General features: G+C 35.5%; 2 protein-coding genes across 6 annotated transcripts in view; one reads left to right on the forward strand and one right to left on the reverse strand.

Annotated features, from left to right (window-relative positions):
- Fas1 (fasciclin 1 Fas1 domain-containing) overlaps positions 1–18,565 on the forward strand; it is a 241,095-nt gene that overhangs the window by 156,920 nt on the left and 65,610 nt on the right. For all 5 annotated transcript variants that reach the window (XM_089072513.1, XM_089072514.1, XM_089072516.1 and 2 more), the window contains exon 3: positions 17,642–17,832. In XM_089072513.1, coding sequence (XP_088928639.1) covers positions 17,642–17,832 — 191 coding nt within the window. The remainder of the gene's footprint in view (positions 1–17,641; positions 17,833–18,565) is intronic.
- Positions 5,377–11,049, reverse strand: Orc3 (origin recognition complex subunit 3). The gene is made up of 14 exons (XM_011643053.3): positions 10,602–11,049; positions 10,168–10,302; positions 9,969–10,089; positions 9,644–9,798; positions 9,398–9,552; positions 9,212–9,320; positions 8,961–9,125; positions 8,694–8,891; positions 8,284–8,400; positions 7,881–8,162; positions 7,257–7,490; positions 6,595–6,714; positions 5,856–5,926; positions 5,377–5,632 (listed from the first exon to the last, which is right to left on the reverse strand). The coding sequence occupies exons 1-14, from the start codon at positions 10,623–10,625 to the stop codon at positions 5,539–5,541; spliced, it is 1,980 nt and encodes a 659-aa protein (XP_011641355.2). The 5' UTR covers positions 10,626–11,049; the 3' UTR covers positions 5,377–5,538.

Below are 18,565 nucleotides of genomic sequence, written 5' to 3' on the forward strand. Positions count from 1 at the left end.
GAAACGGCTGGAGGCCGAGATCCCTTAAGGATCCATGGACCCCCTCCCCGTGCGTTCTATGTCCACCGCAAGTTTCCTTTCATCTTGGACGAAAATAAGTCCGAGAAAGAGGACCGCCTCCCGTGGGAAATGTAGTCATCTGCGCCGAGAAATTTCGATACTCGGGGGTAGTTTTCTACGGTATTCGCGGATCTCTAAGGAGACTCGGAATCGCCGAGTGTTGTAACGCTTGAGATAGAAATACTATGATATACAGATGATTGTTTTACGATATCTATTATTAATGGATTGTTTTACGTACATCCATTATTAATTATGAAACTCTATTTTATTAAAACGAAGAATAATATAGTAATTTAATATTAATATTTAATATATAGTTATTTGATAAAGTAGTATAAATGTAATAAAGTAATTTAATATTAATTTTAGCTAATATATTTTACTCATATAATTGCAGATTTAAAAAGAAAATTAGATCATGTTATTTATAATAATCATTGGACAAAAAAAATATATATATAAATATAAGAAATATTATGATATAGATTATATAAAGAGTATAACGAATTGATTTTATTTAAAAATTTAAAAAGATAATACTATAAAAATATATCAAAATACGTATATAGAAATCATATATATAAAAGACACAAAGAGATATTCTGTTAAGAATTACATTTAAAGAGTTCCTTTCGAACAACATTCTATTTTTTTTCTGTCGGCAAAATTTTCAAATGTGCAGTGATATTTTTATCCAATAAAAAAATGAACAGTAACACAACAGTTACATCGTTTAATGCAAATATTTGTAACAATAATCTCTTGTAATTCTTTGCAGTTGTAATTTTTAATCTCGGACAGATTTATATGTATATAGAGAGAATCTGATATTTAGCTTTAGCATATTATAGAAATATATGTCTAATGAATAAACGTCACGAACATATGACAAACCGTGTCGATGGGTAGAACCGACGATTATTGGCGGGTGATGTGGCCGGTTCCCAGGCCACTGAATCGATGAATGCACGTTGTTGTTACTAGTGTTTACCAATTAGCCAGCGCGCAATTATAATTGGTAATTGCAGGTACTTGCAGACCACGGCGCCGCAACCCTCCCTACGGCATGTCGTCTATCCGCGAATCACCCCATCGAGACGCCCCTGTACGTCATGTTAATTTTAAACGATGATATCATCGACTATATTGAAACGAAAGTCGCATTCGCGGTATGCGCATATATACGACTTTGTCATCAATTAAATTCCTGCCAATTAGAAAGCGTGACGAATTTACACGGGAAAAAAATTAATCCTAAAAAAAATATTCTTATATGTGAACAAAAATATTATAATCTTTTTAGAAAGTTTAATCTTAATTTGATTGAATTTTGCATTGATGCAAGTATTACTTTTGCTCAACCCAAGATTAAATCTTCTATGAAGATTATAATATTCTTGTTTATATACGAAAATGTATAGCCTTAAAGATTAATTTTTTTCTTTGCGTAAGGATTAAAAAATTAGGGATAACTTTCAATTCCTGAAGTTCGGTAAAATGCCAAGTAATAAGGAAACTGAGTAGTATACTTAAAAAAAAAAAAACCACTCCTTAATTTCAAAGAGCTATAATGCAATTCAATTACACAGACTATATAGTGAATTTCCGTAAATCTATTTTAATTCATTTACAAAGCGGCGTGATGGAGAGGAAGCTAAGCAATTTTTCAGAGATGATAGAAAAGGGCTTTTCGCCGAGGGAAACAGAACGTTCAACAGTTCAAAGTTTGTTCGTTCGTTTCATACCGCCGGAAGGACTGCGCGCGTTTCAAACGAGAGAAATCGCTGCGACGTGGAAATATATATACATCCGATTCGCGCGCGCAGCCGGGATAAAGAATAGACGATGGTTTCTCTGTCGGCCGTCGCCGGGGCAGATCCGATATAACGATAGCGACAAGTTAAAGAGGATGCCGAAAGGATATCGGGGTCGCGTACGTCGATTGAGCACGAAGGTTAGGAGAAAGGTTAGGCAGCCTCGACCCGGAAAACTGATTCTTCCCCGTATCTGCAGTTCGGTCGAGTTAGAGAAGTGGACCTCTCATAGATTTTTCTTGCAAATAGATTTTTCTACCGAGCGCGACTCTCGCGCGCTTCCACGCGAGAATCGACGGTCGTGAAGAAAGAGACGCGGATAAGATCAACGCGAGACACGAAAAGAGAAAAAGAGTGAGAGAGAACGAACAACAGATGTGTCGTATTTGGCGTTATTGAAACAAAACTTCTTCGTAGATTTATCTTCTAGCAGGATTCATTTTTCTCGTCGAACATAGAAGATACACACAGAGATACACACAGCTTGAAACTTTAAACACGTTCTGATGTCGCGGGAAATAATCGAGTATTTTTATTTATTAAAAATTTATTTATTAAAAATAATCCTGTCTGGGAAGAATTCTTTAAAGTAAAAGTGTTTAAAAAAATGTTTAAAAAAGCTGAAGTATTTAAAAATTTAAATAGATACAAATCTGAAAAAATTTTGCTGGACTATATAAATAATTATGTAAGAATTTAAGCATGATAATAATAATGCAATAACTTTTAAAATTCTAATCAACTTGAATGATTATATGAGTCAGCAAAATTATTTTCAATTATTTTCTACTTAATCAATTGTGCTTTAACAAAATTGCTCTTTTTATGTGAGAGATCCGCAGAAAAAATAAATTAGGTCTTAAATCAAGATTATATATTCTTACAAGTAAGAATATTAAAATCTTCGAAGAAGATTTTTCTATCTATTTCGAATCTATAGATTTTTTTTAGTCTCGAATTGAATACAAGTAATGCGTCGATACAAATTTATAATAATCTTGCTTACATATGAGAATATATTTGTCTTGATTTCAAATTAATCTTTCTCCTGTGTCGAAGAAGCGAAGATACTTTGCCTATCGATCGATATAAAGTTTCTTCTATCTTTGTCCCTTTCCTTTAATTTCGTGCTGTCATAAAGTCATGATATCTATACAATCTTCGAAATGCCATCCGACTCGCCATCCAGGCCGTCCCGTTGGTCCGTTTGAAGACAGCCGTCAATCTGAGCGAGGCCTTCGGGAACGCCGTCGAATCGATACCGTCGTCCGATCCTGCCGTCGTCCTCGACGTGAAAGGCAAAGTGGATATGCAAGCGGCTGCGTCGTATCTCCATTCATCTGCGTACGAGCCGAAGTCCTCCACGGAGGCCAATAGAGCGACTCCTCGGAATCCCCGCAGAATCGACTCTCAGAACTCCTCTCCTTTGACATCGGAATTATTGTCCTCCTGACGCTTTTCAATATGAATCAGGAGGAAGATCTCTCAGTTTTATAGCCCTTCGTTGTGTAATTTAATGAAATCCTTCTTTTCCCTCCGAATCTTTTTACCTCTCAGACTGTTATACATAGATTCCGTCATTTTAACATTCCTCGGATTCTTCGTATCCAACGAATCAAATCACCGTGTCCTGCCGCTCTTTCGTACGGATCGTAGAAACTTCGCGTCTCGAATCGATCGACTTCTTAACCTTCAAATCCTTTAAACCTTTCAGAAGGTTATATGTATCTTTAAAGTTCCACATAAATAATGTCTAGAAAAGTGTTCATAGAAGCTGTAGATTTTTCGCGTTGTAAAAAATCGAATACCGATGAAAGGACTGCCCTCACGTGGAAAAATCTCTTAGGAAATCTTGCGATGAGAGGCCGCACGCTTCTCGTTTCCTTTAACACCGAGGTTACCCTATATCCTTGAGCTTACTGGCGATGCAACGGAGGATACTATACTACACGAGCAGGCTCCTCCCCTTCCGTACTCTCTCTGCTTTTCGTCCTGTCTCGGCAAGGGGTCAAAGACGAGCAGAGAGTTAACATCTCTTGTATACCATATCTTGTACACCCTATTGAGGCACAGACGTTAACCTTTGCCGAATCCTCCCTCATGCGCAATCACTCTCCTTTGAGTCCGGGATTGTTCTACGATTGGCCATGATGCGAGATCTCCGCTTTGTCCTAACATTATCCCGCTGGATCCGTGTTACGAGCGCGGTTACATCACGATACTTCTGACAATAGATTGAAACGTTTGGGGGGGAAAACGGGAGGCCAACGATACGTGTAACGAGGGCTGTCGTGCTTGCGAGTACAATAGAAAATAGGGGATTTCAATAACAGTTTCAATAGACAGATAAACCGACAGTGTTACGTAATCGTGGTCAATCGTGACGATTTGTCGTCACGTTAAAGATTCGCTTTCCTCTTTTCACGAGTTAATTGTTCCGCACGATCGCAATACGTAATTCGATTTAAAAGATCATAAAGGAATTTGGAATTTTTTCACGCGAATAAATTTCGTCTAAAGCGAAAGATTAAAGGTCGTCACGCGGAATGTTAACTTCCATCCATGTCGCCGGGCGAGAAAAAGGCTGTCGCGGGAATCCAATTAATCGATATTCGTCCACGTTAAAATGCGGAAACGATTGCCGGCTCTCGGCCGAATTTTTTTCACAACCCCGTGGAACGCGCGGCACGCTCGACGCACCCCTGCCACAAAGACGGCGTAATCGATATTGCGGATTTTCAAAAGCCCGGAATATCGAGGGAGAGACGCAAGAGAGGAATTACACGTCAATCTATCTGGGATTTAAGTATCTCAAGATCACGGCAGCCAGGAACTTATGCAGATGCAGAACGTGCGTCATCAATATGCGTGCAAGCCGTTAAATTATTCCACTGTGTATTCGGCGTAACAACTTCCGCTATGGAGAGACGCTATTCTGAGAGACGCCGGTCTGGAAATAAATATGCAGGGCACGTAATCTTGATCGGCGATATCACAAAAGAATCGTAAAAACGATAAGAAATAATTTCGTTGAATAAAAGATATACGTATAATTTGAAAATCTCTGATATAATATACATCCTTAATTCTCTTAATTCGTAAATTTATATTCATTATTATTAAATGATTGCAGATATAGATCGAGCAATTACCGCTCTCTTTTTTCATATTTTTAATATTAGATTTCTGAAATGAATGAATATTTAATATCAAGAATGAATTTTTAAAGTTAAACTTAATTGAATGAATATGTTATCAGTCGAGATCTCACAAATGCTTATTTTTATTATTATTATAAAAAATTATTTAATTTTTAATTATCGGACTTTTATTCAATTTAAATTTAAAACAATCAAATGAAAGAAAAAGAATAAAAATATTAAAATACATTATAAACATTATTTGGTTGTCAATAACATTAAATTTAAAAAAAATAACTATACACGCGCATGTGTCACTATTCTAGAAAAAAATTAAATTGCAGAGTAACTCAGATATATTTAGTTAATATAAGAATAAAGATAAATTTTTATTAATATAAATAGTACAAAATATATGATATAATATTAATAATTGAAAAATACACACATTTTCATATACAATGCATATATAATAATTTCCTCAAGCACTCTAAGTAAACAATCAAATACGGATGTTATTATTACGTAAGGCGCTTTACATGATCTGGCTTCCTTTGAGAAACCTTGATGAAACCGAGGAATACGAGGGAGGTGACCGCTTCAAAAAATCGATATCTGAATTCTCGTTAAGGATAAGTTACTACACGATGAAATGCAAGATAACACGTGCAAATTATTCAAACTAGGAGGTATCTAGTTCGCAGAAGTTACGCCTAGGGTACGATCCTTATGTTAGGAAGCGTGATATGAATTTCAAAGGCAAGACGCGGGTAAGACAAATCTCGATGTGTGCCGATCACAGTCCTCGCGCGTTTGTAGAAACTTTTGTAAAGGATACCGCATTACCGGATCTATGTCGTCTTTGTTCTGCTTACTTTGGGATCGCGGATCGACAATCGTCAAAAACGCCTGCAAACAAATATAACAAGTATGTCTCCTTAAATCTTAAAAAGTGTATTCAACAATGAAAATAGTCGCGTTTAATAGAATGTTTATTTCGCAGTTCTCGTCAGTTTTTCTGTGCTGAAATTGGATTATTTCAATTTTCTATCATTAGATATATTCAATAATAAAAAAAAATTTCCAACAGTTAACAAACGTTCTGTTGAACGTGGAATAATTATAACAAATGTGAAATAATTTAATAACTTAAAAATAGATCAACAAACATTTCAGAAAAAGATGAAGCATTTACAAAAGTGAGAGCGTTGGAAAAAACGCCAGAAAAAATTTTACAAAGCCTTCTGAGATTTCCTTACAAAATTTTAAATTCCTCCTATATTAAACGTCTAGTAATATCCCGTGATTGTTGATCGGCGCCATTGAACCGCTTGGCGGAGAGCACGGTTTTCGCTGGTGCAATTTTCACGAGAAGCATTTTACCGGCTTTCTAACAACCGACCGGCGATAAAGCACTCGGCACCCCTTGTGTATGCCTTGCTTACAATGACGTGCTCGCGTGAATCACTCGCGGCGGCAGCGGCGATTAAAATCACGAGACGGCCGACCGGCCGGGTGCGTGACCATAAGTGTAACAGGAATTAACCTGTAAACATGAGCACGGGGCGGATTGTTACCTGCAGCCAGTCGTACATATTGATCTGCTTCCCGGACTCCTTGTGTAGCTTATAAATTATACTCAGGTCGGGGAGCGTGCACAGAATGTCGTCTTCGTTCTCCAATTTGCAGCAGTCGCACTGAAATATATGTCTCCAATTAACTGTGCCGTGCGGCTGACTGAAAATTGGATAACCGCAATTTTTCAGCAAGTTATCGATAAATCCTTTATGTAAGAGAGAACTAAATGTCACAGAGATGCAACGCACAGTGGAAATCGGAAACATCTTTAAAAATGAATCTTTGAAAATGAATCTTTGAAAACATCTTTAAAAATGAAATCACGATATCAAGATCTCAGCTTGTACAAACAATGAAACGTTAGAATAGAAAATTTAGAAATAGAGACTGAAGAATGAATAATTTTAGCTGTTCATATTAAAATCCCAAATCGAGTGTGATTGAAGAACATCGATATTATCTTCTCTAAATAGTACTAGTTTCAACATCAATTCAAATCCAAGACGATAGAACGCGCACAAATCCGTTCACATTATTTAAGGACTAAATTTGGTAACTCCAAATTATTAACGAACGGTTTTTCGGGCAACGTTCCGTAACAAAAGGATTAGCTGGCGAAATCGCGTGCATGAGCTATTTCGTGCGGAGCTTCTCCACTCACGTCCAGGTACATCTGCGGATCACTCAATCCCATGTGTACGCAAGCCCGCAAAGAGCCGCGAATATGTTGTTTTGCCTGAGTCCCGTCGCTGTAGCAGAATATCTCATAAGCCGGCACGCGATTCGGATTGATCAGGTGAACGGAAAATACTTTTTGGTCCAGGTAATTGAGCAGATCAATCTGCGCCTGCTTGTAAGCCGTGCGCGACTGTTGCTGACTCATTTGAAGTAATTTCTGAAAAGAGGGCACGTGATAATCAAACGTGAACTGCTAATCACCGTCCTACCGCTTTCGTCGACAATCTTTATTTCTAAATCACGAAGTTTCGATCGTTCGCGCTTAATAGCGACGATGTATGTAGACAGAAAAAAAAACCTTGCTTTTATGTGATTTCGTGTAAAATGAGTAAAGTTCTATCATTAAATGATAAATCTATAAAAAGAATTACGAAAAATTATTGATATTTTAAGTTTTTAAATTTTATCACGTCAGATTTGATCTGATACAGAAATATGTTTCTTTGCAATAAAAAATAATAGTATAAAGTAGTACAACGTATCATAACAATGTTATACTTTTGCACAAGAAATTAAGAGGAATAATTGGGAAAAAAAACACACAAACCTCTTTTAATTGTATACGACTAAGTTTTTTCTCCAAGCTGACGATTTCGGAAGATGTAGTGCTTAGACTAGCTTCTTGAATCATCTCGATGTAAGTATCGAGATCGTTTTTTATTTTCTCAATAACCGGATCTTTAGATTTCTTTATAATTTCTATGACAGAGTTTAATTTCGAGAGGAGTTCCTCTTTCGACAAAAATCCCAATAATTTCAAACACTCTTTATATTCGGAGGACTCTGTGAGATTGTTTATGTAAACCACTTTGGTATAAATTTCCCGTAACTGAAATGATTATTGTGTTGTTTATTTCGCGGTTGCAATTTTTTAATCGATGTATCATTGCTTATGTATTATGTAATGTATTATGTAATGTATGTTATTCTGAATCGAAGCATCATATTACCTGTTTACCCATTGGCGAACCTGGTAAAGTAGCACTCAAACAATGTAAACATCTCAAAATAATTAAAAATCGATCCATAAACTTGTGAAAATCGTTTAACAACTTTTCTAGTAGTTCCTATAAAAAGCGCAAATTAAAAAGTTGGTCCGGAAACATATTGGATTATCAAAAATTACATCAGGAAGAGAGAAAGATTTAAAAGTTAAAACTGTCTTATAAAAATTTAATTTGTATCAAATATGTTTTATCCTTCTATTTCCAATATTAAACAGCCTCATAAGCATAATGGCAGCTGTATTAAAATTTCTGGCACAAATTAATTAATTTACGTATTTAAAAAATATGCTCCTGTTACTGATAGCTATAATTTTTGGAAAATCTTTCAACTCTCGTAAATAAACAATGCGAACCGTGAATTTTTTATCGCTGTGCTCTTCATCTCCATTAGATATTTCACTGGATGACTTCAAATATTTAACAATAGATGGTAAATTTTTAATGTCTGCGATATTTTCTTCAGTAAGCTTAGATATTCTCTTTTTAATGTCTTTCGGTTGACAACAAAGAGAGCTTATATTATTGTCATAGAAGTGTTGTATCATGCACAACTAAAAATCATTATAACTTAAAATCAAATAATCAGTCGAATGTCGATTAAAATTTTATCGACTGTTTACCTTATAATTTTGTAAAAAAATATCTACTGAAAAATCGTAGAACAGAAATATATCTGTCAGTAATTGAAACGCGCGACCGATCAATTTAAATGGAATCGTTGAAGTAAAAACAGTGCTCTCTAATACATCTGACAGTGTTTTAACTTGCGTTTGCGTATGGAATACCTAAAAAATGGATAGCCAATAATAACTTAAAATCGTGAAAATAAAAACTTAATATCGTGTCAAATAAAAACATTCATTCAACTTGCCTGCACTACCAACTTAGATGTGACGTAATACGTCAATGATTTATGTACAGCATGCAACGTGGTTGCGACACCGAAAATAAGTACAAACTTTAATGTACTCCTGTACGAACTGAAAATTATTATTTTTTTACACATGTAATTTTTTTAATGCGTTCCACACATGCACTGACACATTGCCAAGAATACCTCAACACCAGAATAAAATCGTGTAATACATCAGTGATGAAGCTTTCAAAATCCGGCAAAATTATGATTAATGGATCCTCCAGATCGTGATTTTCTTCGAAACACTCTTTCAAAACACGCATAGTACATTGACTTTTACGTATTTTACAATCGTCCTACAAACGGTATAGATAATTTATTTAAAGATTGCAATAAACTATTCCTGTACATTACTATTTCTGTACTGTTATCACAAAATTAACTAACATTTGAGTTGTAGACAAGTTGATATACGGTTTCCTGGATGATGGTTTTCAAATTATTGCATTCTCTGCTCCATATCACTGCTATGTGCGATGTTATCTTACTAAGACTGGACACAATTGTGTCGAAAAGTATGCAATGATCAGGGACATTAACTCCTATAATTTTAATTTATTTAACTCTTAGTTAATACTTATTAGAAATCACTAGAGAAAAATTTTTCTTCACCAAGCAAAAATTATATTTTTATGTAACTTAAATATTTAATGATTTAAATTTCGCGTTAACAAATGATGTAACTTTCACAAAATCACCGTGACTTTTTCACCTGTTAACAAAATAGCCGTGGCTATTTCCTGAGATGAAATATTTAATGAATTTGATTTTGTTGCACGCACGAAAGACATCAAATCGGACATAATTTGTTGGAACATTTTTGATGTAACATTCTGAAATATTAATGTATTCTATTATGTATTCTATTGTTTTGAGATTTGTTTATTAGAAGTTACTGATGTACACAGTACCTCCACAACTTCATCGATGTATTGACACGTTTCATCAAACGCGATATACCAGGGTGCCTTAAGATATTCCGGATGTATAACTTCTTTCTTTTTCTTTTTCCCAATCTTATATTTTCCTTTATAAGCAAATACTCCCTAAAATAACAATCGATACTACATTCTTGCATTTTTATATATTTATACCTAGAAATTCGCAAAAGGACAGAAGACTCTTCTATTTAAATTTAATTCCCGTAGTTTAGTTCCCGTTCTGCCCATGGGAAGTGATATGATTATTACCGGACACTTTGTATAATTACTATAGAAGTGGTATAGAAGCCACTGACGCGTTCTCTTTCGCGCGTAACGCGAATCCTATATGCACGAGTCATAACTTTGTACTTTGAGGTTAAGCCGGCGATAGCAACAGGTTGCACGTGTCGCGTTTCGCTTACCTTGGACAGAGAAAAGTCCTCCATTCTGCGATCATCAACGTTGTCAAGATAATGATGAATATATAATGATGAATATATACTCGTCTTATCTAGGCATTTCGATTGATAAGAAACGAGTAAACTCACAGCACAAAACACGCACCACCGATCCCTTCGCGTAGCCGAACTCAACTGAGAAATAAACGCGGGAACTGTTCAATGTTGCCAACAATAAAAATGTCTCGAAATGCCCCTTTTCTACAATCTTGTCTCGCACAGTAGAAATGAATAAATGAAGATTTTAATTTGTAAACTTGTAGATACTACAGACGCGCGTTGCACGCACGTGTGCTATTTATCTCTTTAAACAAGAGCCAAATTTATTAATACTGTTTTACTATTAAGAAGATATTGACATTATCGACCATAATCACGATCGATATCGACCCATTCGATAGATGGCGCACGTACAGTTTCATGGTTGCGGCGTATCATACCTCAAAGCTCTTGTAGTACACGTGTTTTCACACTTTTTAGGGAGGGCCAAAAAAGTGTGAACATCTAAGCAAAAACAGATGTGACGTTTTTTCACCATTTTTTTAATAGGACGCACCTGCGAATCTTTAAAAGGCTATAACTTCTCAAAAAATAGACGTAGAGACATGGGACAAAGACCAATCTTCTGCATTTTGCGTTCCGTAAATATTTATGTTGAATACATACCTTCTTATCATGACACATATCATGTGTATATATAGGATGCCAAAATAAAATATAAAATATCTCGTAAACTATTCATTTTTTTATATTTGTATCTTAATACTTTTTTATTCAAAATAACTAGAGGAATCATATTGCATAATAAAAAATATATAATTTAATTTTAAACAATGACGACCATAAAAAATCCCGACAGTGGCATCATCTGTAAATAAATCAATATCGCAATTATGTGACCTCGAAATCTTACAATTTTTATATGAAACATTTTTCTTTAAAATGCATTGTTCACGAGATATTAAAATTGATTATTTAAAATGAAATATTCTGCACATATATGTATAATGAAAAATAAGAAAAGACCTATAGTAAATTGCAATATGAAGAAAAATCATTAATAAAGAAATATTATATATAATAAATCTATTCAAGAAAATATGCGTAAAAATATCTTTTTAGAAGTGAATGAATAAATGAATAAATTTGTAAAGTTTTTAAATTAATATATTAAATATTGTATAGATTGAGCCAAATAATATATGTATATTATTTATAATATAATTACATTGTATGGATTAAACTAAACATTCATGTTATTCATAAACATAGTTATATTTATATGCATATTTGTAAATGCAAATATAATTCTTTATTTTTTTTATATGTATATGTATCATATACATATGAGAAGATACTCTTTTCTTTATAAAAATATAGAGAAAAAAAAATTATTTAAAAATAATATAAATTAAACTTTTTATTTTTATTAAAAAAAACTTATTACACAGATGCATATAGTACTAATTAAAATTAAATCAAACAAGATTAGTTAAAAAAGTTTTTAATCTGTTTCAATTTTCTAATAACCAGGAAATATGTAACCAGAAAATATGTAAAATGTAATTTCTGCACATCAATTGATACATCATTAAGCTGGGTCTAGCGGAAAATATGCTATATTGGCACTATATCTATCAGCTGACACGGGAAGATTCTTGAATCTAGTTGGCGCCATGTGCTAACATCTGCTAAAAGCCTTCAAGAATTTCGATACCCAAGCAACTTTTGATTAGGGAGTTTATCAAATGTAACAGATTAACTACGAGAAAATTATTTTAATATTATATATATATATAATATATATATAATATATAATATTATATATATATAATATATATATAATATTACATAATATAAATATTATATGACATATTATAAATATTATATTATAATATTTTTATATAATTTTATATAAATTAATTTAAAAGTTTAACAATTAAAAATTTTAAATAGCATTATTTAAAATGAGAAATGTAATATTTATTTTTATTTTAATAAATTTGAGATTGATATATAGCTTTTCACCGAGTAAGGTAAAAGTTTAGATACACCGTTCATTATTTTCAGATTTTCCAGTCAATTTACTTTATTAAAAAATTACACAGTTTATTAACAAAAACTCATTTTAATTTAATAATTATATAAACTCATATATACTATTGAATTAAATTCATTTTGTTTTTTAATAAACTGCATGAGTACTAGAAATTAATGGATGATGTTCAAACTTTGCTCGAGAAATTCTAGCCTATGCTAGAACTTGTAGAAATTGTTGATTTATATTCTCATTTGAATTCAGCAAACCGAAGTACATGGACCTATCTACATTTACACATTGCATACATGTATGTTCTTGAAACCGATAATGCAATAAATGTTTGAGGAAAATTAGAAACATGAAAATTAGAAATAATGCAATAATTTAATTTAAGAATATGAAGAATGACAATAACATATGTAAAGCGAACATTTCTCTTTATTCTAAAATTTTATGAATGTAAATTCACAGAATTTGAAAATTAAATGACACAGTGTGATTTACAAACACAAGAAATTAAAAATGAATATCATTCGATAATTGTGTAGAAATAATTCAACTGCTTTCAAACTATTATCGATTTTTCTTAATTTCGCACACCTGTTGTAACATTAACAAATTATTCATGTATATTCATTTACATGGTATTTTTGCTTACATTATTATACATTTACATTATTATATTACTATTATTATACTTACATTATTATACTACTATTTACGTATTATACATTATCTAGGTTGTCTTTTATCTTCTGTTTTGTATCTTTACCATCGTTATTTTATACGTCGGGGAAAATATTTTCCTTTGGAATACGACAAAATATGAAGCGACCGTTCCTATTGTACTTTGAATACATATCCGATAGAGCAGCGCGCGATTCGTCCTCATCAGACAGGACCGACGTGCGTGTTCGAAAGTCGGATTTTCGGCTACGTCGAAAGCGGACCCTGAAGAGACGAGTAGAGAGACGTCAGGATGAAGATAGAAGGGTCGGGGGATATAAATCGATGCGCAAGCAGCTTTGCGCGAGTTGTTCTCGTTTTGCGGTCGACCGTAGCACCTGTGCCCCGCATCGCCCGCCGTGGCGCGATGGCGGGCGATGAGGGGAGGTCGCGGGGCAGAAAATAAATGCGAATCGATCGGCAGCTTAATCATTCGGGCGGGCCCTCCCTCTCCCTCCCCCTCCTCCCTGCACCTACCCCTCGTTGAAAGAGCTGCGAAAAGGCTCGGCTGTTGGGACAAAATGCTCGCGAGCCCCCGAACCCCCGGAGCCAGAGGTATTGCCCTCTGAAAGGCATACATACCCTCCGCGCCTCGATCACGGCCGCATAAAGCACTCCGGCGCAACAAGAAAAATGCGCCGGGAGACGCGCTATAAAAATCCAGTCGGCGCGAATAAAGCTCTATTCGTTCGAGCCGCGATAAACCGGGTGGGATCGATAATACGATCGCTGCTCGTACGGCGCCTAACCAGTTTCCGAACGTGCCTCGCATTTCCACGTCGACTTACAGCTGGGATCTCGGCGATCCGCAAAAATTCTGCTTACCGTGAGATTCCGCACATATCCCGAGCGACCCAACAGATGAATTTGGAATCGCAGTTTTTTTTTTTCTTTTCGTCATATACTAATATAAATCCGAGACGTGATGATAAAAATATCCGTAATAAACACTTACCCCAATTTCCACCAATCCGTAGACTAATTTTGAACTTGCTTAAAATTATTTTCTAGCTTCATATAACTACTCGATAAATTAGAAGATGATGAAGGATAAATGGAACCGAGATCAAAGTTAATTTAATGAATGCATGCTACGAGATTCTGCACATATTCCGAGCGATCCAACGGATGAATTTAGAATTACATTTCTTTTTTCGTTATATACACATAAATTTGAAATGTAACGATAAAAATATCCATAAACATCTAACCCCATTTTCATGAATGTAAATTAAATTTTGACCTTAGTTAAATTCAGTTTCTGTCTTTATGTAATTCTATGAATTAGAGGAAAAAAAAGGAAGAAAAAATAGGATCGAGATTAAAATTAATCTATTTTGATGAAAATGGTTAATCGGCTAATAAGGAAGAATACGTATAAAAAGTAGTAACAAAATAATAAAAAATTATCTTTTAAAATGGTTCTTTTTCTAAACAAGAGAAGAATAAACGAGTAAAAATATTCAACGAACAAGATATCTCAAATACTTAATTTCTTATTATTTTTGAATTTATATATTTTATTATTTTTTAATTTTTATACATATGTTCATAAATTTTTTCAAATTATTTGTTTCGCGAGTCATGTGTCATTATTTTTTATTTTTTACATAACAGACTTGTAACATAGAACTTTAAACCCAAAATTGAATTTTTCCCTTTAAACAAATCGATAATTAAATAATGATATTTATTACTTCCCTTTTCCCCACGAGAAATTTTTATTGCGAAAATATATCACTTCAATCCGAATGAGCGTCTTCTTTTAAATTCTGGTCAATTCTAAATCTGATCTTTTTGTATAAAAAAAAAGTTGAAACATTAATAAAAATAGATATGATTTGCAGTGAAACTCACACGTGTGCGGTGTTTCGTAATATATTGAAGCTGCGACGCTTTGTATATGCGCTTCGTGCATCCCCTTCCGAAACTCCTCACCTAGCGGAAGAATGATCAAGCATGCAACCATTCGAGGGTGATTGACGAGGCGTCACGGAGATATAAAAGCGTTATATGGCGTGGCACGATACACCGTTCTAGAGCGGTAAACCCCCGATATGTATGTACAGGATAAGCCAGAAGTCGCTTCACGTTGAAAAAGTGATCGTATCGAAAGAAAAATTTATCTTAATAAGACGTAGCTCGGAAAATCCGTCCGAGCATGCGATCGGATATCTCTCTACCGAGATAAGGGGATCATTATACGTAAAATATCTATATTTATATTTATATTTTCAGTAAGATCGTTGCATATAATCTAAGGGGAAAAGTGTTGTGCTCCATCCCCGGATTGACGGTTCACCATGTATATCACGTAACTGCATTGTTGTAAATCACGTGGAACGACGCGCGCTGTAAAAGCTAACTGACTTTGACTTTTACACTTCGAATCGCGTGGCCGTCAAATGTTGCCCTCCCCAATGCGATGAGCGACTGCTCAATCCGATGCCGTAATCGTTTCGGATCCAGTGATACACACACACACACACACACACACACACACACACACACACACACACACACACACACACACACACACACACACACACACACACACACACATACACGTATATATATATATATATATCACGACAGATCATAAATTTTACGATTACCGTACTGCGCAATTTCACGCGCGAATCGCCGGAGTTTCTCGCGTGTGAATTACCACCGAGTAGTTACGCACGTTAAAGAGAGTTCTCACACCTTTTACGCGCGAACGACTGTTCACGCGATCGTTAAAAATTCAAGATGGTAAAAGTATGCGCGAGAACGTGAGAGAGGAGGGGTTCCGAGCGAATAAAATAAAATATCGAGGAGGTATTATCGCGGATACTCCGCTCCGATTCGAAAACGTTGCGAGATATTTAGTGCGAGAGACATTTCCGAACGGCGAATGAACGGTCGCTTTGTCACGATGCAATTTCTCGAGAAACTCGCGGGAGAGACGAGGGAGAGATTATTTTTCGAAAGGACGTCGCCCGGGATCGTTGCCGCGCTGTCGGGAGAAACGAGGTTTTACAGCGCCAGCCGTTTTCTTGTCCTGGAAACTTCCGCGGGGGTAAAACGGCCGGTGGTTTACGAAACGCGGACTCAATTCCAAGCGTTTCGTAATGAGCGTCATTGTTGGCGGTGCTACCCACGCCCGGCCCCCGCTTTCTTCCTTCGCGGAGATTGGACTTTCTCGAGCTTGCGAGGAACGGTACGTACTCGTACTCAGTGCTTGTGTCGTGAGCAGCAGGGCTGTTCTTAGAAACTACAATGGCCCGTTGCCGCGATATTCGATAGGTCGCACTCGAGGGAGGCGTGCACATTCTCATGCTAAGAGATTAGGGCGAGATAGGGCAGAATAATTTCCGTTCGTTCGTGCACCGAAATGCAATTTTGATTCTGTTCGGAAAAACACGAAAATTTAAAACGAGTTTATCTGACAACCACTTACGTCAATGAGATGCAAATAAAATGTCGTATGTAGATAGATTTAATAATAAATTTAGTCTATCTCCCTTGAGATAATTATTCGATTCAAACACACGTGATGTGTCTTAGCTTTCTAGCTTTTCCTCCATCATAATTTTTTTGCAAAAATTAATATTTATACAAAACATATCCGAAGAAAATTGTTGTATATTAAAAGATTTCTATCATTTAGAGAGATATAAATAAAAAATGAAAAAACATTCGAAAATACAAGAATCCAAGAGAAGATACTTAACTTTAGTTAAAAATTCGATTCAGCTTTTATCGTAGCTGTGACTTTCACGTGGCATCAAATAACAATAGCGGGGATATGTCTCTGTCTCTGTCTTCCATCCGCAAGAGAGAAAAAAGCCTCAAGATTACGAGGACGTTCTCCCGGTAACGGGATAATAAAGCGACGAGCATTGTAGCTTCGCCATGGACTTTTTGAAGTTTGCTCTATCTCCAGTTCTTCTGTCCCACTCGTCATTTACGTTATTTTCAACGTTTTTCTTCGCGTGTCTCCTTCTTTCCTTTCCTTTCCCTTCCCGCTTCTTTCCTTTCCCGCTCTGTCTCTTTTTATCCGAGAATAAAAATCTTCGGAAGAATAAAAACTTTGCAGTCCCGAAGAACTAAATCGCGATCTTTGTGGTAGCCCGAACTCGAGTAGCTTCCTCGAAGCGCATTCATCTCTTACGCAATAACGAAAAAAGAAACGTTTCAAACATCCAAAGTATTTCTATAGAGCTACAAAATATTGACAGAACGTCAATTTCAGCGAACCGGCCTTTGACGATCGAGGAGTTGAGGGATTCGATATCCTCCGAGTTGGAGGGCAACCCACCCTTGTGGATTACAAGAAGACCGAGCAGATACGGCGTGGATGTGTACATTAACAATGCGATGATCCTCTTGGAGCAGAGCAACTTTCAGTCGAAACTGAAAGTCAACGGTGACACCATGACTCAGGTAAATATTTCAACATTGTCACGCATTCATAATTTCTAAGTATCTGCTTATCTATTATTTTCTAATAATATTCAAACGTCCAAAAAAAAAAAAAAGAAAAAGCTTACGCGTAACGTTGTACGATGGAATGGTTCTATAAAAAAACTGAGTGTAAATAAAACTTTTTTGTACCTGTATCGATTGAAAAGCAACAACCATTGCTCTCGCCTAAGAAGCAAAGGCAGATGTTTATTTCACGATAGATTCGGTAAATCGCGAGTTTGTCTCAATCACTTTTATTCCCCTCGCATCCAGCCTCTATTTTTCTGACCGACTTCCCGACAGCCACTTCGACCGTCCAGACGTGCCTGGTGGCGGCTTTCTAACGAGCTTTTAATGAGCTTTACACGCTCGCCTTAGCCACGAGACCATTAGGCTGATGGATATCGCGGGCCTCGATAATGTCGAACGGCGCTTCCTGGCATTCGCGTTCTCGCGAGAGTCATCAGCTCGATTATCGATGGCATGTTCAATGCTCTTTCGGCTCCTTGCAAATTAAGCCCGATGTTAATAATCCGATTTATAATAATCAACGCGTCGAACTGTAAGTTATTTGAGAGTTACGAGTCAGCCCGTCTCTTACGAGTATTCCGTCTTTTATTAATTGAACGAAGACGATTGCACTCAGAAAAAAAAATTAGTCTTAAATCAAGATTATATATTATTATATATAAGTAAGAATATTATCACCTGT

This window comes from Pogonomyrmex barbatus, unplaced genomic scaffold (genome assembly GCF_055798465.1).
Source record: "Pogonomyrmex barbatus isolate J1 unplaced genomic scaffold, ASM5579846v1 scaffold13, whole genome shotgun sequence".
In the NCBI taxonomy this organism is placed as follows: domain Eukaryota; kingdom Metazoa; phylum Arthropoda; class Insecta; order Hymenoptera; family Formicidae; genus Pogonomyrmex; species Pogonomyrmex barbatus.